Here is a 24,510-nt window from a genome sequence, read left to right as displayed (position 1 = left end):
GGCAAAAGTAATGGCACCCTGTATGGGCGTCTCTGGTATCTGAGCTGAGGTACTATCGCAAGGACATACACTTTCACCATTTAGCCACCATTTTGCCCTATATGTTCCCCCTTTCTTTCTGTAGAAAGGAACAGATGACGTGCGCTGTAGGCTTCCCTAATTGAGGAAAAACAAGATAAAGTGTATTATATTCTTCGCTATATGAAGGAAAAAAACAGGTCATATGCCCTATAGGTGTTTTTACATGGAGAGAAAAAGATCCAGGGCCCTACAGGCCACCTAAAAGCAGGAAAGTAAGATACAGTGCCCTGTAGGCTGCCTTAAAATGTGAAAAGTAAGATACAGTGCCCTATAGGCTGCCTTAAAGCAGGAAAAGTAAGATACAGTGCCCTGTAGGCTGCCTTAAAGTGGGAAAAGTAAGATACAGTGCCCTACAGGCTGCCTTAAAGCAGGAAAGGTAAGACACAGTGCCCTACAGGCTGCCTTAAAACGGGAAAACACATGCCCTATAGGCTTCCTGCACACATGAAAATGTGATGCAGTGCCCTATATGCTCCCCTACATGTAAAAGGGGACATATACCCCATAGGCTTCCCTAATTCCCTAATATGCTTCAGTACATGCAGGAAAAAATGACATGCCATATAGGTATGGAGGGAAAAAAGATCAAGTGCCCTGTAGACTGCCTTAAAGCAGGAAAAACAAGATGAAGTGCCCTACAGGTGTTCCTACATACATGAATAATGAGGTGCAGATATATGATATATGTGATATATACTCCCCCACATGTAGAAAAAGCTATAGACCGAAATGTAGACGTCAGAACATCTCCAACAAGCAACAGTCTTTCACATGAACTGGATATGAACTAATTTATTCATATTCACAAATAATTCAATAATATTTTCAATAAAAACGGATTTAGCTCAAAAATATTTAAATCTCATATTTCTCAAGTTTTTTATGGTTATAATTTCATATCATTTATTACTCTGGTCTCTGGTACCCGAGCTGCATTACTACCACAAGGACGTCATCTTTCACCGTTCAGACACCACTTTGCCACTTTCAAAAGGTTTTGTTGTTGTGGTTATAAACGTAACTCAGAGAAACTTCTGTAAATATCATTGGGTTTAGACTACAGAAACATTTCTAGACTGGTTTAGTGAAAGAGTGATAAATGAGGCTCATTGTTTGGTAAAGAGCTCAGACTTCTTGGCCGTACTGTACAACCCGAGAGTGAGAGGGAGAGAGAGAGAGAGAGAGAGAGAGAGAGAGAGAAAGAGAGAGAGAGAGACAGAGAGAGAGAGAGAGAGACAGAGAGAGAGAGAAAGGGAGAGAGAGAGAGAGAGAAAGAGAGAGAGAAAGAGAGAGAGAGAGAAAGGGAGTGAGAGAGAAAGGGAGAGAGAGAGAGAGAGAGAGAGAGAGAGAGAGAGAGAGAGAGAGAAAGGGAGAGAGAGAGAGAATAATGCTCTACACTAATTCTGCCCTCAAACCCTTTTGAGACGTTTAGACAGACAGAAAGGCATTCACACACACACACACACACACACACACACACACACACACTAGTAGGTGAGAGGAACTGTGATGTCATTCTACACAACAGAAGCCTCCTTGTTGGAGTGGCTCCACAACACAAGGTCACGGGGTCAGTAGGAGCAGAGACAGCGTCACACTCGTCCCCACAGTCCTCACACTCACACCACTCAATACACTCCTACTACACACACACACACACACACCAGTCCAGAGACTGTATTAAATTAACTACAGACAGAGAACAGGACGTTGTGTTGTGTTTTCATGGGACAAAAAACCCCCATAAATTTTAGAAAATTTAGAAGAAATTAAACATTTGTGATTTTAATATCTACACAAAGCAAGAAATAAAAACACAGCATGATTCACTAGGTGTGTTTACATGGACACTTGTAATCGGATCGTATCAGGGACTAGAAGCACAATCAAATTAAAAAAGTGTCATGTAAACACGTCAATCGGATGGAATTTGCCACATCCGATTAAAATTTCAATCAGATGGTAAGGGGTGGTTTAAACCATTTTTAGTCCGATCGAGAGGACATGTAAACACTTAATCAGATGGAATATGTTCCTGGAAAGTTCTGCGCATGTGCAATGACGCAAGAATGACGTACGGATGTTGTCGTAGGTAAAATGGTGGGCGCTAAGCAAAACTGGTCTGTGGGTGAGACTACACAAATGATCGTCGTGTCATTCTAAAATTCTCCTTCCACTCCTCATCTGTGAAGTGATGCAAAACAACTCGGGAAGGGGCATTTTAATGGCGTGATAGATACACGCAGCCTGAATCATATCATCACGCGCTTGTTGTCTCCTAATTAGCATCTGAAGATGTAAAATATTAAGTTTGCTTTTTAAAAGAACAAAAAGAAGCAGTGGCAATGCAGCGGCTAGTACGTCCATCCTGGAACGGTGGGAATCCTGTTTTCGCGGACTGTGCGCATGTCAGAAGATCTAATCCGATTCTAATCATGTGTCATGTAAACGCGCATAACAATCTGATTACTTTATACAGCGTTCATGTAAACGCTGCGATCGGATTCGTCAATCTGATTGAATTCAGTCCGAAACGCACCTACTGTTATTGGAAAATAATCAACAGTAACGCCACTTCATCTGATCACTGATGACTTTCCTGTAACAGCGAGCACTAACGTGTTTTATTCCTCTTATACCGCACCTCTGGTACTGACAGATTTCTTTATTTATGTTTTTATTTGTTAAAGAAGTTCACTCCAGCAGCAGATCTCTATTACTGTATCCACTGTATCAGTGCCAGTTAGAGTTACACACACAGCAGTAGCCATGAGACGGAGCAAACTTCGGACAGAATGAATCACTCTTTTAAACTGTTTTTCCCCCACATTGTGATTCAGTACTAAATAAATAAATAAATGAATAAAAGAAGCGCACAGTTTATCAGTCTGTTCATGGTTCGAAGTCACAAACTGAGTTATGGTGCTTGAGTGGAGGGGTTTATGATGGAAAAAAGGTTGAAAAAGTTTGTTAGTTGTTTTTATAAAATAGAGTAAACTACCATCTAATGTGTGGAGTGCCCTATAGGCTCCTCCACATGCAGGATAAATATGCAGGCTTCCCTACATGCAAAAAACCCCCCAAAAAACAAGATGATGTGCCCTATAGGCTTCCATACATGGATGAAAAAAATGATACAGTGATCTCTAGGCCTCTCTACACACAGGAAAAACAAGATGAAGTGCCCTGTAGGCTTCTCTACATGCAGTAAAATAATATACAGTGTATGATATGCTTCGCTACATGTAGGGAAAAAAACAGATGGCATGCCCTATAGGTGTCCTTACATAGGAGGAAAAAAAGTCCAGTGCCCTGTAGGCTCTTCCACATGCAGGAGAAACAAGATACAGTGTCCTATAGGCTGCCTTACATACAGAAAAAATAAAGTGCCCTATAGGCTTGCTGCACACATGTAAAAAGAGACACAGTGCCCTATATGCTCCCCCTACATGTAGAAAGGGACAGGTGACATACCCTATAGGTTTCCCTGATTCTCAAATGTGCTTCACTACATGCAGAAAAAAACAGATGACATCCCATATAGGTGTCCTTACATGAAGGGGGAAAATATTCAGTGGCCTACAGGCTGCCTTAAAGCATATAAACTGAGATACAGTGCCCTGTAGGCTGCCTTAAAGCATAAAAACTGAGATACAGTGCCCTGTAGGCTGCCTTAAAGCATAAAAACTGAGATACAGTGCCCTGTAGGCTGCCTTAAAGCATAAAAACTGAGATACAGTGCCCTGTAGGCTGCCTTAAAGCATAAAAACTGAGATACAGTGCCCTGTAGGCTGCCTTAAAGCATAAAAACTGAGATACAGTGCCCTGTAGGCTGCCTTAAAGCAGAAAAATGAGATACAGTACCCTATAGGCTGCCTTAAAGCATAAAAATGAGATACAGTGCCCTGTAGGCTGCCTTAAAGCATAAAAATGAGATACAGTGCCCTGTATGCTGCCTTAAAGCAGGAAAAACAAGATTAAGTGCCCTATAGGTGTTCCTACATGCAGGGGAAATGAGATGCTCCCCTACATGTAGAAAGAAACAGATGACATGCCCTTTAGTTGTCCTTACATGGAGGGGAAAAAGATCCAGTGCCCTGTAGGCTCCTCTACATACAAAAAAAAAAAAACCTATATGCAGTGCCCTATAGGCTTCCTGGTTAGGTGGGCTGTGCTGTGGTGTAACATACATGATGGATCATTCTTTAATATGTTTTTTTAATTAAGAGAAATAAAACTATTTAAAATGCTAGCATGCTAAATTAGCACCACAGGTTTACTAGCTCTCATGACTGTGAGATAGAAATACACCCCCCCACACACACACACCACACACAAACAAAGTTTTATATTATATTCATCATCCTCACAATTGATTTCCTGTTCCATCCTCGTCACTTCCTGTTTTTCACACTAACACACCACCCAGCATGCTCATCAAACATGGCTGACTTCTTATAAACACGTCAGACCACGCTGTTTTGTCTCCTGCTTTACAGATCCTCAGAGATAGGGAGGAGGAGAACGACCATGACACACACACACACACACACACACACACACACACACAACAAAAGGAAGTTGACTGATGACAGAGCTTCATGGCGAGTCGTAGCAAGTTGCTGAAGAATCGCAGGAGCTTCACGGCGCAGGAAAGGAAACGCTTATTTACGGATCGGTGCTAATGCAGAGGATTTGTTTTAGTGCGTTTAAAACACCGAGTAATTCAGCGACCCGTGAATAAACACTGCTTTCTGTTTACACACACACAGACACACACACACACACACACACACACACACACACACACACACACAGGATTCCTCCGACATGGTTTTAAACTTTCACAGAACTCCGGTGAAAAGAATTATGGGATAAAAGACAGATGTCTCTCAGTTCAATCTCTTTGCTAATCATGTCTCTCTGCTAAACTCATCTCCCAGCTAAACCCGTCTCTCTGCTAAACTCATCTCCTATCTCTCTGCTAAACCCGTCTCTCTGCTAAACTCATCTCCTATCTCTCTGCTAAACCCGTCTCTCTGCTAAACTCATCTCCTATCTCTCTGCTAAACCCGTCTCTCTGCTAAACACATCTCCTATCTCTCTGCTAAACCCGTCTCTCTGCTAAACACATCTCCTATCTCTCTGCTAAACTCATCTCCTATCTCTCTGCTAAACCCGTCTCTCTGCTAAACACATCTCCTATCTCTCTGCTAAACCCGTCTCTCTGCTAAACACATCTCCTATCTCTCTGCTAAACCCGTCTCTCTGCTAAACACATCTCCTATCTCTCTGCTAAACACATCTCCTATCTCTCTGCTAAACACATCTCCTATCTCTCTGCTAAACACATCTCCTATCTCTCTGCTAAACCCGTCTCTCTGCTAAACACATCTCCTATCTCTCTGCTAAACCCGTCTCTCTGCTAAACACATCTCCTATCTCTCTGCTAAACCTGTCTCTAGGCTAAACTCCATCTCTCTACTAATGTCTTCCATCTCTCTGCTAATCCTGTCTCTCTGCTAAACCTGTCTTCTGTCTCTCAGCTAAACCCATCTCCCATTTTTCTCTGTGCCCCATTTCCTTTCTCTCTGCTAAACCCATCTCCTGTCTCTCAGCTGAACCTGTCTCTCTGCTAAAACCGTCTGCTGTCTCCCCGCTAAACCCACCTTTTGTCTCTCAACTAAACCTTTCTCTCTGCTAAACCCGTTTCCTGTCTCTCAGCTAAACCTGTCTCTCTGCCAAACCCATCTCCTTTCTCTCAGCTAAACCCATCTCCTGTCTCTCAGCTAAACCTGTCTCTCTGCCAAACCCATCTCCTTTCTCTCAGCTAAACCCATCTCCTGTCTCTCAGCTAAACCTGTCTCTCTGCCAAACCCATCTCCTTTCTCTCAGCTAAACCCATCTCCTGTCTCTCAACTAAACCTGTCTCTCTGCAAAACCTGTTTCCTGTCTCTCAGCTAAACCTGTCTCTATGCAAAAACCTGTCTCCTGTCTCTCTGCCTAACCTGTCTCTCTGCTAATTCCATCTCCCGTGTCTCTCTATACACAATTTCCTGTCTCTCTGCTAAACCCGTCTCCACTCCCTCTGCCCATGACCATGTCCTTGTCTTTCTGTACATTCCTATCTATCTACTAAAGCTGTCTCTCTGCCCCCTGTTGTTCCTCTACAGCTGTCTGTCTCTCTGCTGTACTGTACTTGCTGTGCCATGACCCTAGAGTCAATAAGAGCTCAGAGGGAGTGAATAGGATGACAAAGCGCTTTAGAAGAGAGACAGAGAGCTCATGCATACTAATCTCCACTCTCTCTGTCTCTCCTCCCTCCTCATGTCTTTCTCTCAAGACCGTACAGAAATTATGTGTTTTGTGTTTCTTCTGTGTTCAGTGAGACTCCAGTGAGACTGTCTCACTCTCCTCTCGTCTTCTCCCTCGCTTTTTCTCTCCATTCAGAACACTGGACTGTACTAATAAACTCACCAGAGCTGCTATAACATCTGTTATAACATCTCTTTAAATGTTCTAGACATAAACAATGTGTGTCATATTGACTCTATATTTAACTTCACAAACACTCTGAGGGCAGACAGACAGGTATTTAGGAAGACAGACAAACAGACAGACAGGTCTTTCTTTAAAGTGCTGATTAATCTCCAACACACCCACCGACAGACAGACAGGTCTACAGACAGAAAAGATGGACAGACAGACTGTTAGTCAGGAGAACAAGACAGACAGACAGGTCTATAGACACAACAGTTAGACAGACAGACTGTTAGTCAGGAGAACAAGACAGACAGACAGACAGACAGACAGGTCTATAGACACAAAAGGTAGACAAACTGATAGACAGGATAACAAGACAGACAGACAGACAGGTCTATAGACACAACAGTTAGAGAGACAGACTGTTAGTCAGGAGAACAAGACAGACAGACAGACACACAGGCAGACGTGCAGACAGACAGGAAAACAAGTCAACAGGTAGACTAATAAACAGGAGGGCAGACAAGACAGACAGACAGAGACCAACAGACACACAGACAGACTGACAGACATGATAACAAGACAGACAGGCAGATGTGCAGACAGGCAGGAAGACAGGTCAACAGATTGACTAAGTGGTGGATAAAATGGAGGGCAGACAGACAGACAGATAGACAGACAGAACTCTGCTTCTAAAATATCAGATGGAGAGAATTAAACTGGTACTACTGACAAAACTTCCATCTGGTCAGGTCCTCTCTCTCTTTATCTCACACACACACACCCTTGTGATCGTCTCAGAACTAAATCCTGGTGCTGATTTATAGTCTGTAATAAGGAGCAGCTTTTAAATACAATTCATTATTTACTGAAATGTTTGAAATCCCTTCATCATGTCAGTGTGTGTGTGTGTGTGTGTGTGTGTGTGTTAGGGATTAGTCAGAGAAAGATTGTTCTAGAACAATCTGTGTCAGTAATAACTGTAATTACTCGGGTGTGGAAAATAAAATAAAGAGCTCTCGTTAGAAGGTGAAGCCTGGAGGCACGGGAACATTCAGCGCTGCACTGATATCATTCATCAACGTCCACTCTGCTGTGTGTGTGTGTGTGTGTGTGTGTGTGAGAGAGCAATTTTGACCAGTCAGTCCATTTTCTTATGTATGTTAATGACATACATAATGTAACTATAAATGGATAAAAAAATCATGTCCCTCACTACATATGTCCCAAATCACACACCCTGTTCACTCTGTAGGCTGCCTAAACACCATCAAACAGCAGTTCATCATCAGGTGATTGAGGACGTGTCCCAAATCACACACACTGATTACTACAGCCATCACATGAACACTAATGCTTCATCATCATCATCATCAGGTCATTCAAGACGTGTCCCAAATCACACACCCTGTTCACTCTGTAGGCTGCCTAAACACCATCAAACAGCAGTGTGAGGAGTAGGGGTGTGTGTGTGTGTGTGTGTGTGTGTGAGTGTGAGTGCATGTGTGAGGAGTACAATTGTGAGAGCGCAATTGAGAATGATACGAGTGCACGAGTGTGACAAGAGTGAGTGTGAAGAGCAGTAGGAGAGTGTGTGCGTGTGTGTGTTTGTATGTGTGTGCATGTGAGAGTGTGTGTGTGTTTGTATGTGTGTGCATGTGAGAGTGTGTGTGTGTGTGTGTGTTTGTATGTGTGTGCATGTGAGAGTGTGTGTGTGTGTGTGTGTGTTTGTATGTGTGTGCATGTGAGAGTGTGTGTGTGTGTTTGTATGTGTGTGCATGTGAGAGTGTGTGTGTGTGTGTGTGTGTGTGTTTGTATGTGTGTGCATGTGAGAGTGTGTGTGTGTTGTGTGTGTGCATGTGCGTGAAGAGTAGGAGCATGTGTGTGTGTGTGTGTGTGTGAAGAGTAGGAGTATGTGTGTGTGTGTGAAGAGTAGGAATAGGAGCATGTGTGTGTGCACGTGTGATAAGTGTGTTTAATCCAGACTCAGCTATGTGTGGGTATGTGTTTGTGTGAGGAGAAGGTGTGTGTGTGTGTGTGTGTGTGTAGGTATGTGTATGTGTTTTGTGTGCATGTGTGTGGAGAAGGATCGTCTGTGTGTGTGTGTGTGAGTAGAAGGAGTGTATGTGTGTTTTGTGTGTGAGGTAATGGTGTGCGTGTGTGTGTTAAATCCAGACTCAGCTGTGTGTGTATGTAGCTGAATGTTGTGGGCGGAGTCAGTCCCCCTCAGTCAGATATTTGTTAAACAAATCACAGCAGCACCGAGAGCTGAGATCTCTCCCTGAACTGATGCAAAGCCCACACACACACTCTCTCACACACACACACTCTCTCACACACTCTCTCACACACTCACACACACACTCACACACACACACTCACACACACACACACACACACACACAAAAACACACACAAACACAAACACACACAAACACAAACACACACAAACACAAACACACACACACACACACACACAAACACACACACACACCCCTTTTCTGCTTCACCGTCTCGGTCCAGCTCTGATTCCTGTCTGCACTAGAAAGCGAACGGCGGAGAGCAGAGTCATGTAGGTAGCGTGAGGGTTGAGACCAACATTCCTGGAATTCCTCATGGTGCTCCATGACTGAGGGAATTTTATTTGGGACTGAATGACTTTCCAAAAAAGAGAGAGAGAGAGAGAGAGAGAGAGAGAGACAGAGAGAACCCTGCTGTTTCTCCTGATACACTCGGACACACACACCTCCGTCTGATTTCTGGACAGATGTTCATTAAAGCTGCTGATTTTTTATTTTCATGTGACCCTGTAACCATGACAACGCTCATAACAGTCTGCTCTAATGGTCTTAAGAGGCTGCCTCGTCTCGTCACGTCACTAAAAACACACGCCATCTTATTACGTACGTTACGTTTCAACACTGTTACAATATTAACAATTAGTTTATAAATAAATAAATAAATAAATAATTTTGAACAGAACCGGATTAATCTTCAACGTCACACCAACCTACTTTAGATTAAATTCATGGGACATTCCAGTGAGCCATCATGTGTAAGAAAACTCTATAAAAGTTATTTGAAATGAAATAAAAGGTTGTATTGAATATTTTGAAATTCTTCGCAGTCAAACAAAAATGGAGGAAAGACTAAAATATGTTGTGACTAGGAATATTTTGTCTACTTGTTGTTTATTCTTTATATTGTTTTTATTTGGTGCCTTTATTTTGCTAATTTGCAATTTATTTATTTATTTGTTATTCATTTATTTATGTATGTATAATTTATTCATTACAGCAATTTTAAAAACAAACAAACTTATGTATTTATTTGTTTATTACAACAATTTAAAAAAACAATCTTTTATTTATTAATTTATTTATTTGTCTTTATTTATTTATTACAGCAATTTAAAAAGCAAACTTTTATTTATTTATTTAATCATTATAGCAATTTTAAAAACAAACAAACTTTTATTTATTTATTAATTTTATTTATTTATTTGTAATTATTAGTGAATGTAAAGTTACTCAGTAACTCTGCCTCGTCGCATCACATCGTCGCTGATGATTTTCCCGTAACAGCACGACCCACAGTGTTTAATTCTTCATCTTTCTTAATATTTAGGTTGTTTACCTATTTCCTGAAAAAAAAAAACCCTGACTTTATTCTTCACCTTCATCACATTTCTGGAGTGTGATGAAGGTGAAGTTCTTCAAGTTCTGAAGTTCTTCAATTCCTCACTGTTTATGGTTTATTGATTTTTCCATTATAATAAAAAGAAAATATTTCTTATCTTAAATATTAAAAAATTAAATATTTTATTTCTAAAAATAAATAACTCAACACTGACAGTTTTAATAAAAGGTCTAACAAACACTACAACATAATCAATCAATCAATCAATATCCAGTGACACAATAATGTCCAGGCAGTTTGTGTGAGTTTATAGTTATATATTATTATTTATTTATTGTAAATAAGACTATTATAGTAGTAGTAGTAGTAATAATAATAATAATAATAATAATAATAATAATAATAATAATAATAATATTTGATGTTATTGAAGCTGAAATTTTGGTTCTTTTCTGTTTTATGCATGTGTTCCTCTGATTATTGACGCAGTTACATCACTCTGATTATCACAGCTGCATGTGACACTATACCCGAATATCAATCCCGGATCAAATATATCCACTTCGCCACGTCTGAGACTTTCCCCAGTGCCGCCAAAAAGCGGTATTATTACGTCACAACACATCGTGTCATATCATGTATCTCATGTCTTCGGTGTTTATCTCTGCGCGTGCCTCTTCACGCAGGTTTCCTCCGCAGTGAAACTTGTCGCTGTTTGTTTTCTCATGATCCAGTAACCAGAAAGGATCAGGACTGAATCCGCACCAGTCTACACCCACTCCAGTTCCCACCACCACCACCTTTGGGAAGTTTTTTTTAAAGGAACTTCTGTGAGAAAAAACCCCATGCACTTCTCCACACTTACTCACCATCATCCCGAAGCTTTTCACGGTGAAGAAAGTCGTTCAGAAGTTCCTGGAGACAGCTGAAGAAGCGGAAACACGCTCACGCTCAGCTGGAGGAATTCCCACTTTTCCCCATTTTTCTAAAACGCTGCCACTTTTCCGCAGCTTTTTTTTTTTTTTTTTTCCCTCTCCCACACTCCTGGTCCCGCCCCCTTTTGCTTCGCGCCTATTGGCGGAGACGTCAGAGCGCTCGGCTTGCTATTGGTCATCGCGCACGTCCGTCACATTCCTCCGGCGCCTCGGGGAGGATTAAACGCGCACGTTCCAAAGAGAGTGTCACGTGACCTTGTGAGGTGGCGCTCCCTAAACTGAGCTCCATCCCAGGCGCTCAGTGGCTCCCTGCACCCTTATTAGTGCCCTAGATGGCCAAGTGGGTGAAAAGGTGACTACTTAGTGCACTTTCCAACTGGACACCATTTGATATCTCACTCCCTTTTAAATCAAGTGCACTACAGTGGACAGGAAGTGACCTAATGCACACTACAGAGTACACTTATCAGTACCCTAGGTCTGATTCTTATACATGTACACTACATAGGGAATGAAATAAAGGCTGCACCCTTTGTAGTGCACTCTAGTAGGTGTTTATTAAACTTTCAGTGTAAATCTGGAGAGAAATAAAATCCCTGAACCTAATGGAAGACCTGGAACACCAAAAACCAGAGTACTCCCTAAGTAGGTGCACTATCTAGGGGATGAGTTAATGGCAGCTACGCTTTTATACAGTAAGTCCAAATAAAAGCTGAGAAAATAAAGGTTGAGAGATTTGCCTGAAATAAATAGATAAGAAAGAAAGAAAGACTAATGATAATGATAATGATAAAAAAAAAAACAATCAGAGAATCAGAGAGATTTGGAATACAGCCCTGAATCACTTCTTTACAGCATTAAAAATGTCAGAGAAGGACACCAGTCTGTAGTGTTGAGGGAATTACGAATCTTTTCCGTGAGTCGATTCAGCTCAGCAATAAGAATCGACTCTTTCGAATCTCCACCGGCTCTCTCTTTTCACTAAGAATTTCTCATTTTATTTTAAACAGAATTATTTTTCTTTGTGATGATTGAGACAGACAGAACTCTGCATTGTGTTTGTTATAAAAATCAAATCAAATAACTATATGAATTTTTTTTTAGAAATAAAACAAATTAAACTTTATTGCTTTTGTCTTTCTCACTTATTTAGCGTTGTAGAATAAAGAGTTTTAGACGGAGTTGATTTAGAAACAATCGAACAAACAAACAAATAAACAAACGAAGAACTTTTAGCACTGTTTGACCTTTAATGCATCACATTACTAAATTTCTCTCTCTCTCTCTCTCTCTCTCTCTCTCTCTCTCTCTCTCACACACACACACACACACACACAGAGATAAAAAGAGAGAGATGGAGGGGAGAGAGAGAGAGAGAGAGAGATTTTAGTTTAGAGCTCTACTGCCCTCTAGTGGAAAAGGAAAAAAAACACATTTCTTTATTACTTTATTTTGAATCGGTCATCATTCTTCTCCCGAGTGCACTACATGCCCATGTGTAAAACCACCTGGTAATTAGGCCGAAATACTAATATACTTCCTGTTTATGTTCATTTCACACAGTATGACATCATTATAACTCACTCTGATCAGCCATAACATTGTGACCACTGCCAGGTGATGTGAAGAACACTGAGTATCTCCTCATCATGGCACCTGTTAGTGGGTGGGATATATTAGGCAGCAAGTCAACATTTTGTCCTCAAAGTTGATGTTAGAAGCAGGAAAAATAGACAAGTGTAAGGATTTGAGCGAGTTTGATGAAGGGGCAAATTGTGATGGCTAGACCACTGGATCAGAGCATCTCCAAAACTGCAGCTCTTGTGGGGTGTTCCCGGTCTGCAGGGGTCAGTATCTATCAAAAGTGGTCCAAGGAAGGAACAGTGGTGAACCGGTGACAAGATCATGGGCGGTCAAGGCTCATTGATGCACGTGGGGAGTGAAGGCTGGTCCGTGTGATCCGATCCAACAGACGAGCTACTGTTGATCAAACTGCTGAAGAAGTTAATGCTGGTTCTGATAGAAAGGGGTCAGAATACACAGTGCAGGACGGGTCAGGGCTGTTTTAACAGCAAAAAGGGGGACCAACAGAATATTAGGCATAATGTTATGCCTGATCGGTGTATGTTCACACAGTAAACTTGACTTTGCTGTAGTTCTTACTTTACTGTGGCGCTTTAATATGAATGACATCAGAGAGGAAACAGAGAGAACAACAACAACAACAGTGTGTAAACTTTAATTGGAATAATATCATAAAACAGCGTTTAAACCGTTAAAATGTCACGTTCTGTGTTTAATGATTCAGAAAGACCACGATTTAGAGCAGAGCAACAAAATCTCTCCCATTATTCAATATTTTTTATTTTATTCGTATATTTTATGCACTTTACATTCTATATTACATCCTGTGACGTTTTAATATCCTCTCATTACATGCAAATCCTTGTGCTTGATTATTCTGCAAAAACTTAATTCTATGTACACTGAACAAAATTATAAACTAAACTGAAATGAACATTCAGTTCACGGGCACCAGCTCTGGCATTCCTGCAGCCATCATGCCAATTGCACGCTCCCTCAAAACCTGCGACATCTGTGGCATTGTGCTGTGTGATAAAACTGCACAGTTTAGAGTGACCTTTTATTGCGGTCAGCCTAAGGCACACCTGTGCAATAATCATGCTGTCTAATCAGCATCCTGATATGCCACGCCTGTGAGGTGGATGAATTATCTCGGCAAAGGAGAAGTGCTCACTAACACAGATTTAGACAGATTTGTGAACAATATTTGAGAGAAATAGGCCTTTTGTGTACATAGAAAAAGTCTTAGATCTTTGAGTTCAGCTCATGAAAAATGGAGCAAAAACAAAAGTGTTGCATTTATAATTTTGTTCAGTGTAAATAAAATATTTACATGTATGGAGCTGCATAGTCACAGACCAGTCAGTTTGCCCATGCTGACCCCTGTGCACCACTGAAAGCACTAACAATGGACACATGAGCATCAGAACCGGACCACGGAGCAATGGAAGAAGGTGTCCTGGTCTGATGGATCATGTTTTCTTTTAATTCACGTGGATGGCTGGGTGCGTGTGCGTTTCTTACCTGGGGAACACATGGCACCAGGATGCATTATGGGTAGAAGGTGAGCCGGCGGAGGCAATGTCCTGCTTTGGTCAATGTTCTGCTGGGAAACCTCGGGTCCTGCCTTCCATGTGGATGTTACTTTGACATGTACCACCTACCTAAGCATTGTTATAGACCATCTATACCCTTTAATGGAAACAGTATTCCCTGATGGCTGTCACCTCTTTCAGCAGGATAATGCGCCGTGCCACAAAGCAGAAATGGTTCAGGAATGGTTTGATGACCACAACAACCAGTTTGAGGTGTTGACTCCGCCTCCAAATTCCCCAGATCCCAATCTGATCCAGCATCTGTGGGATGTTCTGGACAAACAAGTCCCATCCATGGAGCCTCCACCACACAACTTACAGGACTTAAAGGATCTGCTGCTAACTTCTTGATGCCAGATCCCACAGCACACCTTCAGGGATCTAGTGGACTCCATGCCTTGACGGGTCAGGGCAGCAAGAGAGGGACCATAATGGTGGTCATAATGTTATGGCTGACTGGTGTACCTTATACATCACCTACAATAGTTGACTTATTACCGTTGCCTTGACTACAGTTGTTGAGTGTGTGTTTTTTACACTTATTTCATTTGGTTAAATGGATGTACAGTTTGCACCACATTATATGTGAAATGCACTGTAAGGACTGTACTGAGAGGAAGAAGAGGGAGAGATAGAAGAGAAAGAGAGAGAGAGAGAGAGAGAGAGAGAGAGAGAGAGAGAGAGGAGAAATTGAGAGATAGAGAAATAGGAAAGATAATGAGAGGGAGAGAAAGAAAGATGGAGGGAGAAGGAAGAAAGGAGAATGAGAGAGAGGGAGAGAGAGGGGAAATCTATCACATTTATAAAGCTGTATTCAGACAACAGGGCAAATCAGATGCATTTTATTTCATTATTATTATTTTTTTTTAAATAATTTGTTTTTAATAAGTTGTCAACAAAATGTTTGTTCAGACCGTAATCAACAGTTGTCATAGCAATGGTGAAGGCATCCAGAGCGTGGGAGGGAAACTGAATCATTAAAAATACCATAACAAAATAATTAAATAATAATAATAATAATAATAATAATAATAATAATAAAACTTAACACACAGCAGGACATGAGAATTGGGTGCATTTAAAAAAAAAAAAAGTTGCACAAAATATTAATATTTGGACACTTTAACTTCATATTAATACTTCAAATTCTTTCATGCAGAATAATAAAAGATTTTGTTCTTTTACACTCTGATCATGTGAAGTGTAAACACAAGGAACTGCACAACACACTCACTTTCTCCAAAAGAAACAGGAAGTCTAAAAAAAACCCTTCGGTGAAAGGAGGAAGGAGATAAAGCGCTGCGTCAGATTCAGCTGTAAACCTCAGGAGGAAGTGTAGAGAGGAGAAAACTCAGATCTACACATGACCTTTAGCTAACAAGCTAACATAACACCACCTGACACACCGTGTGTGTGTGTGTGTGTGTGTTAAAGGAGAAGAACTAAAAACTACAAATAATCCCCCCCCCCATCATCCAAGATGTTCATGTCTTTCTCTCTTCAGTCATAAAGAAATGATGTTTTTTGAGGAAAACATTTCAGGCCCGCGAGTCTGAGCTTCCAAAATGCTTCAAAGCTTCGAAGAGCTCTAAACCATCCAGCCCAGGATTTGTCTGGTTGTCTAGACAAACCATCACTCATTGTCTTAGAAAAATAAAAAATTGTATACTTTTTAACCACAAAAGCTTGTCTAGCGCTAGCTTTCGGATGCACATCTGCAACACTACATACTATGTAATCATGTCAGAGGGTCACGCATGACGTAGGCGGAGCTACAGACCCAGTGTTTACTAAAGTGGAGAAGGAGGAGCACTCTGAAGTTGTTATGTGTGGAACGACACAAAGTTATATGTACCTTTTTGTGAGTAAAGAGCGTTTGATTTATTTGTACCTCCTTGGTCTTTACACGTTCGCTTTGTAAACACTGGGTCTGTAGCTCTGCCTACATCACGCATGACCTTCCGACGTGATTACGTACTACGTAGCATTGCAGACACTCATCCCAGGGCTAGCGCTAGACGAGATTTTGTGGTTAAAAAGTCTACAGCTTTTTAATTTTTCTAAGAAAATGAGCGATGGTGTGTCTAGATAAGATCCTTCTTCCTGGGCTGGGATGGAGGTTTAGAGCTCTTTGAAGCTGCATTTAAACTGTATTCAGGAAGGTCAAACTCATGGTCACCATTGAAGTCCACTATATGGAGAAACATCCTGAAATGTTTTCCTCAAAAAACATCATTTCTTTACCACTGATGGAAGAAAGACATCTTGGATGACAAAAGGGTGAGGAAAGTATTTGTAGATTTTCGTTCTGGAAGTGAACTTCTTTAACACTAGCTGAATATCCACAGTGGCCACATGATACACTACCATTATCGTGATCACAATTTCTGGAAGCTGAAGATTTGATGTTATGTGTAAAATGTTTTTTTTATCCCTTCTTTTAAAGCGCTGATTTATTTATTTTAATACAACCATTACCATATATATATATATATATGATTTAAAAAAAAATTATATATGATTTAAAATATATATATATATATATATTATTATGATGATGATGCACATTGTGTATGGTCAAAACGTCTTCTACTGCAGTGATCTGATATTTCTGTCTAATCCCAGCAATCAGGCAAAACAATTAGTTTCTGAGTTTTTAGTAACTCTCATTCAAATCAACACCTCAAAGCTGCAGAATAGTGTTCAGTAACACTGCCTTAAGGGGCGGGGCAGGGGCAGGAGGCAGGGGCAGGATTTCCGAGCTCAGCTCTTGTGTGCTTTGCCCCTTTTCTCCGGTGCTGGCTTGTTGCTGAAGTTCCAGTCGATGGGGTTGAGGAGCTGCATGGTCTTCTTGTGCAGCCACAGGGGGTTCATGATGAGTGTGAGGAGTGTCAGGCCCACGAGGAAGATGAGGAGCTGAGGAAGAGGAATGGTCACATACAAACCAGACCAGTTACACCAACACACCCACCACATGTAGTACGTCACCACCATGCGGCAGTGGAACATGTGGATCATTAGCCACTGATTCCCTCTCCACAGCAGAGTATGAGACCAACCGGCCTGTAGGGGTTGGGAGAGAGGGAGAGAGAGAGAGAGAGAGAGAGAGAGAGTGAGAGAGTGTGTTAGATAACTGTTAAATAATAAGGAATAAATTCAGCAGATAAGGGAAATAAAGAAGTTATTTGTTAGTGTTTAATGTGAACATAGTCTAAATAGATAAAGTCTAAATCCACGACACAGGATGTGTTTAAAGTGCTAAACTTTTCACCCACTTCATTCCTCCTTTCTAAACTATTACAGTACTTCTTTCTAAACCCACACACACACACACACACACACCCACACCCACATGTACTCACTCATATATGTGCACACACACAGACACCTTTTTTGATCACTAGACAACAAAATAAACATCATCCATTAAAAATGAGTGTGTCTCAAACCACAATCACTACCCACTATTTAAAACCACATAAACACCTTCTATTAGATGTTTGGTTGTGTCCCAAATTACAAAACCCTACTCACATCAAAGGTCACACTATTAGATGTGTCCCAAACTATGCCAGATTTTTTCCTACACAGGTCACAAAACATCATAAATGTCTCTCCATCATCATTCAACCACGGACCCGTCCCAAACCACAATCCTACTATATATTTACTATATAGTCCACATCAGCACCATCATCAGTCCCACTGTGGACGTGTCCCAAACCACATAAATCCCCACCATACCTGACACAGCATCAGTTCACTGTGGACGTGTCCCAAACCACATAGAGCATCACCATACCTGACACACCATCAGTTCACTGTGGACGTGTCCCAAACCACATAGAGCATCACCATACCTGACACACCATCAGTCCACTGTGGACATGTCCCAAACCACATAGAGCATCACCATACCTGACACATCATCAGTCCACTGTGGATGTGTCCCAAACCACATAAATCCCCACCATACCTGACACATCATCAGTCCACTGTGGACATGTCCCAAACCACATAGAGCATCACCATACCTGACACACCATCAGTCCACTGTGGACATGTCCCAAACCACATAGAGCATCACCATACCTGACACACCATCAGTCCACTGTGGATGTGTCCCAAACCACATAGAGCATCACCATACCTGACACACCATCAGTCCCACTGTGGACATGTCCCAAACCACATAGACCATCACCATACCTGACACACCATCAGTCCCACTGTGGACATGTCCCAAACCACATAGAGCATCACCATACCTGACACATCATCAGTCCACTGTGGACATGTCCCAAACCACATAGAGCATCACCATACCTGACACACCATCAGTCCACTGTGGATGTGTCCCAAACCACATAGAGCATCACCATACCTGACACAGCATCAGTCCCACTGTGGACATGTCCCAAACCACATAGAGCATCACCATACCTGACACAGCATCAGTCCCACTGTGGACATGTCCCAAACCACATAGAGCATCACCATACCTGACACAGCATCAGTTCACTGTGGACATGTCCCAAACCACATAGACCATCACCATACCTGACACACCATCAGTCCCACTGTGGACATGTCCCAAACCACATAGACCATCACCATACCTGACACACCATCAGTCCCACTGTGGACGTGTCCCAAACCACATAGACCATCACCATACCTGACACACCATCAGTCCCACTGTGGACATGTCCCAAACCACATAGAGCATCACCATACCTGACACACCATCAGTCCCACTGTGGACGTGTCCCAAACCACATAGAGCATCACCATACCTGACACACCATCAGTCCCACTGTGGACGTGTCCCAAACCACATAGAGCATCACCATACCTGACACACCATCAGTCCCACTGTGGACGTGTCCCAAACCACATAGAGCATCACCATACCTGACACAGCATCAGTTCACTGTGGACATGTCCCAAACCACATAGAGCATCACCATACCTGACACACCATCAGTCCCACTGTGGACGTGTCCCAAACCACATAGAGCATCACCATACCTGACACACCATCAGTCCACTGTGGACGTGTCCCAAAGCACAAAGCCCTGTGTATTACATAAGCCATGAAAACACTGCTGTGAGCATGATGCCATAATCAATTCAACTGGGATGTATCCCAAACGTCAAACCCTATTCCCTACCTAGGCCACACGAAGCACCGTCCACAGATGAATCATATTGGTACGTGTCTCAGACCAGACACTCTATAAGCACTACTCTATCAGCACCACCATGGACATGTCCCAAATTAAAAATGGTGTACTACACAAGCCACATAAACACCAATATGAATCTCATTAGTCCACTATAAACGTATCCCAAACAGTCCCTAGTTACTATGTAGGTTCTGAACATTAAACATGATGCAGTGCATTATGGGACTTCTCTGCTTCCAGCCTGGCTCCTCCCACCTTGAGCAGCATCCAGGAGATGCAGGTGAAGGGCGTGCTCATCTCCAGCAACAGTGTGATGAGAGGCAGGAAGTGTCCGATGTCCGTGTGCAGCACGGTGCCGCTGTATCCAGCCAGGGCGAAGGCATGATGCACGGCAAGCGGAGCGTCAAAGGAGCGGAACACCAGGTTGGATCCGTGCAGCGCTACATTCTCGAAGGTGAAGAACCCGCAGGCCATCAGCACAGTGAACCAGGACCAGCCCGTCTGTCCTCGCACCTTATCGCTGAACATGGATCCGTCCTCCATCAGCGCGCGTAACCCCGCCCACGAGCCCTGAAAGCCGAAGATTGCCCGCGTCGCCGCCAAACACCAGAACACCTGCAGCAGACACATCATACTGTGTTATGAAGCTGGTTTATCAACTTTAAATGTAACTGTAAACATAAAATGTATGTCATTTTTATCATGCAGAACCAAAAGTCCTGAAGATGAAGTCAGATCTGATCTGGCTCCTCCCATGTGGGCGGAGTTTAACTACAAAAGATATGAGAGCGAGACACAGAGACAGAGAGAAACAGAAAGAGAGGGACAGAGAAACAGAGAGAGACAGACATTTTTATTTTCCATTTAATGAACACTTAGAAAAAATCCAGACTATGAAAACAACGGTGAAAATGACAGCATGTATACGGAACATGGGTGTATCCACCACTGAAGATCAGCTGTGTGCTTCTCTATGGGTGGTTTGTACAGGGACATCCAGCATCCTCATGGGGAAGAGTCTGGCACCAATAGTTCCGACCAGTGTGACTCCTTTACACCTGCCAGAGAACCTCTATGAGCAACTTTGACACAGGTTTCATACAGTGCTTTCTTAGAGGCATCTTCCAGTATTGTTATTAGTGGTGTTTAGAAGGATAAAAATGTTCCTTTCCCCCGCTGATACTCCCCTGCTGCTGCAGAGATTGGTAAAGGTGGTGGGAGCTGATGGCTTCTCCCAGGTTCCTGCCCCAGAGCCTCCCTGAAACGGGATGGTAGAGTCTCTGCATAAGGTGGGCTGACAGTACTCCGGTCTCAGAACATAGATCCCTGGCTGTTTTCCAGTGGTCGACAGATCTCAGATCCTTGACCTTGGTGATTCCTGCTCTCCGAAAACGCTGTAGGATGTAAGGAGATGAAAGCATTCTGGACTGTATCTGAGGATTGTGGAGAGTGGTTCTTCTTCAGTGCATGGAAAAGGTTGCGTGTCAAATCTTCAACGCGCTGTAGTAGGGCGTAAGCCGTGTCAGCCCATGCAATCCCTTCTCCATAAACCAGCCTCTGTTCCGTCTGCAGTCAAAAGGTTCTGACCCAACATGACCGGTTGATCAGGCCTTGACCACCCTCCTGCAGCGGCATGTAGAGAACAGGGGCACGAGTCCAGTGCTGTGCTGTCCAGTCCAGAAAAAGTTAACTATCCTCTTCTGAACATCCTTGATCAGTGACTCTGGAGGTTCGAGGACAGTAAAGCTATGCCACAGCAAGGAGGCTATCAGTTTCAAGTTCTTGAATTTTGTCCTTTATTATTTCCAACATGTATGTTGTGCATTTCTGACAGAATACCTTAATGTGCGTTTTCCCCACCTCCCACCAAGAAACTAGACTGTTTAAATCACCTTTTCTTTTTCTCCACTCATCCCAAAACCCTTTAAACGTCTCACAGAACCCCTCATCCTGAAGTCATTTTGTGTTGAAGTGCCAGTATGTCCTGTGCTTTTCTGTATCAGATGTGATTATGTCTATTATGACTAAATGATGATCTGAAAACCCCAAAAGGGGACATGACTGCTGTATAAAATCTACTTCTATTGTTTTTGGTTATGTAAAGCCTGTCCAGTCTTGCTGCAGAGACCCTTGTGTCAGTAACCTTGACCCATGTGTATTGTTAGATTCCCTGATTTTTTCCCCCTCCACACATCAACTAAACTACACTGACTGATAAGCTCTTAGCAGACTGTGGGTGTGGTTCTTCCCCATTTCTGTCGAAGGTAAAGTCTGTGGTGCAATTCCAGTCCCCTCCCATTACCACTAAGGGTCTGCTGCTACTGTGCTGTAGGGCATTCTTGAGTTTGTTAAAAAGCTGTGCTCTCACCACCATCACTGGGGGCATAAACATTTATAAATAGGAACTCCATCCCTTTTATTTCAGTCTGCACCATTAAGACCCTACCCCGCTCTAGCTCTGTTACTTGAGTGTTTGTCTCACCCAGGGTTCTGTTAAAAAGTATTGCCACCCCTGCACTGACATTGGTTCCATGGCTATAGAAAAGTTTCCCTTCTCCCCACATTGTCCAGTCTGTCTGATTGGCCTGATCACTGTGAGTCTCTGGCAAAAAAGTTGTCTAATTTCCGGTTCTGCTTACTTCTACTGAGGGTTCCTTCATCCTTTTCACCTCTACACCCATCTCTTCAGTCGTCTGCACATCTGACCAGTCATTTTTGGTTTTCACTTTCTTTTCTGTTCTCAAATTGTTTGCTATCATCTTCCTGTTCATCACATGTTTACTGCTGCTCAGTGCATTAGCCTCTGCAGTGGTTTGGTCACTGTTCCACACACTCAAAACACCTCATATTCCCTGTACTGGCATACAGCATGTAAGAATTTCTGTCATACCACACCCTGAAAGAAATATCTAAGAGGGGCTCGTTCAAAAACATGAGCACTGTGCACCTGAAAGAGACGACGTGATTCAGTGCGGGGTTTTTACAGTGAAGTGAAACCATTCTTACATCACTCACTATTTTCCTAAAGCGAGACAATTCTCACTCAATATCCTCATCAGGAATAGATGGAGGAATATTAGACACCGTGACTTTAGTTGTTGTTGCACCCAGCGGCGTAACAAAGTAAAACTCTCCACTTACCCTAATTCCTTCTTTAATCAGCTGATGCACGAGCTCCCTGTCTTTTACAAACACCACCACAGCTTTATTCATCCCCAATGCCGATGCGATGGTTTCACATCCCACATTCTCTCCTACCGCCAGTAACACCTTCTCCACCGAGACCTCAGAGCTCACCTCACACCGCACCCTGTGCCGGAGCGAGAAAGGATGGGCTCCACAGCTCAGGTGGCCCGCCAACCCCACACTCCACCATGAGATCAACAGCTCTCCGCAGCGACAAATACCTTTATTTACACCGCTTGTTTGTTTTAGTATTATTGTTCGCTCGTGATTTGTATTTTCAAGTTTTAACACTTTGTGAAAAAAAGAGAAAGAGAGAGAGAGAGAGAGAGATACAGAGAGAGTGTTAATGAGAAAGAGAGAGAGAGAGAGAGAGAGAGAGAGAGAGAGAGAGGGAGAGAGAGACAATACCCCTAACACCCCACACCTTCTCTTTAGCGGTCAGAGAGCGATAGGTGTGTGACAGCAGGACAGACAGGAAGTGAGACAGGAGGAAGATGAGGGAGTAGAAGCCGAAGCTGAGGCCGATGAGCTGCAGCTGTACAGATGTGGAACCATAATCCATCTCAAAGACGCTCCTGAGAGGAAGAGATTTCTCCCCACTCGCTGTGGAGGCCATTTTGGTTTATTTTCTCAGAACCGAGGTCTTTCTTCACACGCTCATCCCTCAGCTCACCAATCAGACAGCTGCAGGAAGCAGAATCGGACACGTGGTTAACATCCAGACGCAGAAATAGAACAGTAAAATCATGAGATGGATGTTGAGTCATGAACAGCATGACATCTTTAATCACTCTGACTAATGAGCGTGGAGATGTTGTACTACTTAATTCCCTCTTTTTACTTTTGCATTAATTCTACTTGCTTTTTTTAAATTGATCAGACTTTAGATTAGATCATAAACACGTCTCCATATAAACCACTGAAATAACTCGCATTTAAACCATCAATAAATTAACCTGAAAGCCACAAAAACAAACTAATTAAAAGTATCTCGTGACTGAAAAAGCCCTTTCCACTATAGTAACGTCTCAAATAACAGTAGTGCACTTGTGTAGGAAGCAAAGGGCGATTTGGGATACAGTCCTCATACTTTTTTTTTTATTGTTTAATAACTCAAAGACAATTCTACATCGATTTAAATCAAACACTCCGGTATTAAACATATCGTGGTATTTGTATTGTGTAAAACCTTAGTTTTATACCCTATCTAGTGCACAAATTAAGGGTGCAGTGTGTTATTCAAGATACAGTCTTAGTTGTGCCAGCTAGCAGGCTAGGCGTTACTAGGCTGGTTTTTAGCTCCCTACGTCGTCAGTAAACTTCATATCAAGAGAATAAAGTGTAAAAATTAAAGCTTATTAAGATGCTAAATAAATTAAATAAGTGTAAACGTGTATCTTACGTGCGTTTGTGAACTCCATTTAGACGCGGCGTCTCATCATCTCTGATCCAATAGTTCGTGTCTCATATAATGTCCATTAGGTCACGTGACTCAACACTACAAACCCCACCCCCGCTGTGCTTTCCTCGGCTGTCGATTGGCTGCTAGGAGTGTCAGTTAAACGCTGACGTCCAATAAAATTCGCTGGACGAATCGGTTGAATCTACAGAGTCGAATCTTGTGCCTGAAACCGATTCTAGAAGTGAATATTTTAAATAACTTTACCTGAGATTAAATAAACAATAAACAGAAAACGAACTCTTATAAAATACAGAATTGATCAGTTTTAATTATTCGCGTGAATTCGTAGTCTAAGCGTGTCAGATCATCAGAACAGAGTGAGGAATCGACTCCCAAGCTTCAGAGTCGACTCTCCG

General features: G+C 42.3%; 2 protein-coding genes across 6 annotated transcripts in view; both read right to left on the bottom strand.

The window, feature by feature from the left end:
* The window catches only part of arhgef10 (Rho guanine nucleotide exchange factor (GEF) 10), an 82,952-nt gene extending 71,727 nt beyond the window's left edge, over nt 1-11,225 (bottom strand). For all 5 annotated transcript variants that reach the window (XM_058398502.1, XM_058398504.1, XM_058398503.1 and 2 more), the window contains exon 1: nt 11,073-11,225. The gene's annotated coding sequence lies outside the window, so the exon portion shown is untranslated. The remainder of the gene's footprint in view (nt 1-11,072) is intronic.
* A 3,919-nt stretch (nt 11,226-15,144) lies between these two features.
* cln8 (CLN8 transmembrane ER and ERGIC protein) lies at nt 15,145-24,186 on the bottom strand. The gene is made up of 4 exons (XM_058398576.1): nt 24,095-24,186; nt 23,117-23,376; nt 19,762-20,121; nt 15,145-17,380 (listed from the first exon to the last, which is right to left on the bottom strand). Exons 2-4 carry the CDS (start codon nt 23,306-23,308, stop codon nt 17,081-17,083), a joined length of 852 nt encoding a protein of 283 aa, XP_058254559.1. The 5' UTR covers nt 23,309-23,376; nt 24,095-24,186; the 3' UTR covers nt 15,145-17,080.
* Nucleotides 24,187-24,510: the final 324 nt, after the last annotated feature.

This window comes from Hemibagrus wyckioides, linkage group LG09 (genome assembly GCF_019097595.1).
Source record: "Hemibagrus wyckioides isolate EC202008001 linkage group LG09, SWU_Hwy_1.0, whole genome shotgun sequence".
Classification (NCBI taxonomy): Eukaryota; Metazoa; Chordata; class Actinopteri; order Siluriformes; family Bagridae; genus Hemibagrus; species Hemibagrus wyckioides.
This window is presented reverse-complemented; position numbering and strand designations above follow the sequence as displayed.

What these genes read in the sequence shown, in the direction of transcription:
- cln8 (XM_058398576.1), bottom strand. Translation starts at nt 23,308, where the DNA reads ATGGCCTCCACAGCGAGTGGGGAGAAATCTCTTCCTCTCAGGAGCGTC. An exon ending in CTCTGACCGCTAAAGAGAAG is followed by an intron (nt 20,122 to 23,116) that starts GTGTGGGGTGTT and finishes TGTCTGCTGCAG; the next exon opens with GTGTTCTGGTGTTTGGCGGC. An exon ending in TCTCCTGGATGCTGCTCAAG is followed by an intron (nt 17,381 to 19,761) that starts GTGGGAGGAGCC and finishes CAACCCCTACAG; the next exon opens with GCCGGTTGGTCTCATACTCT.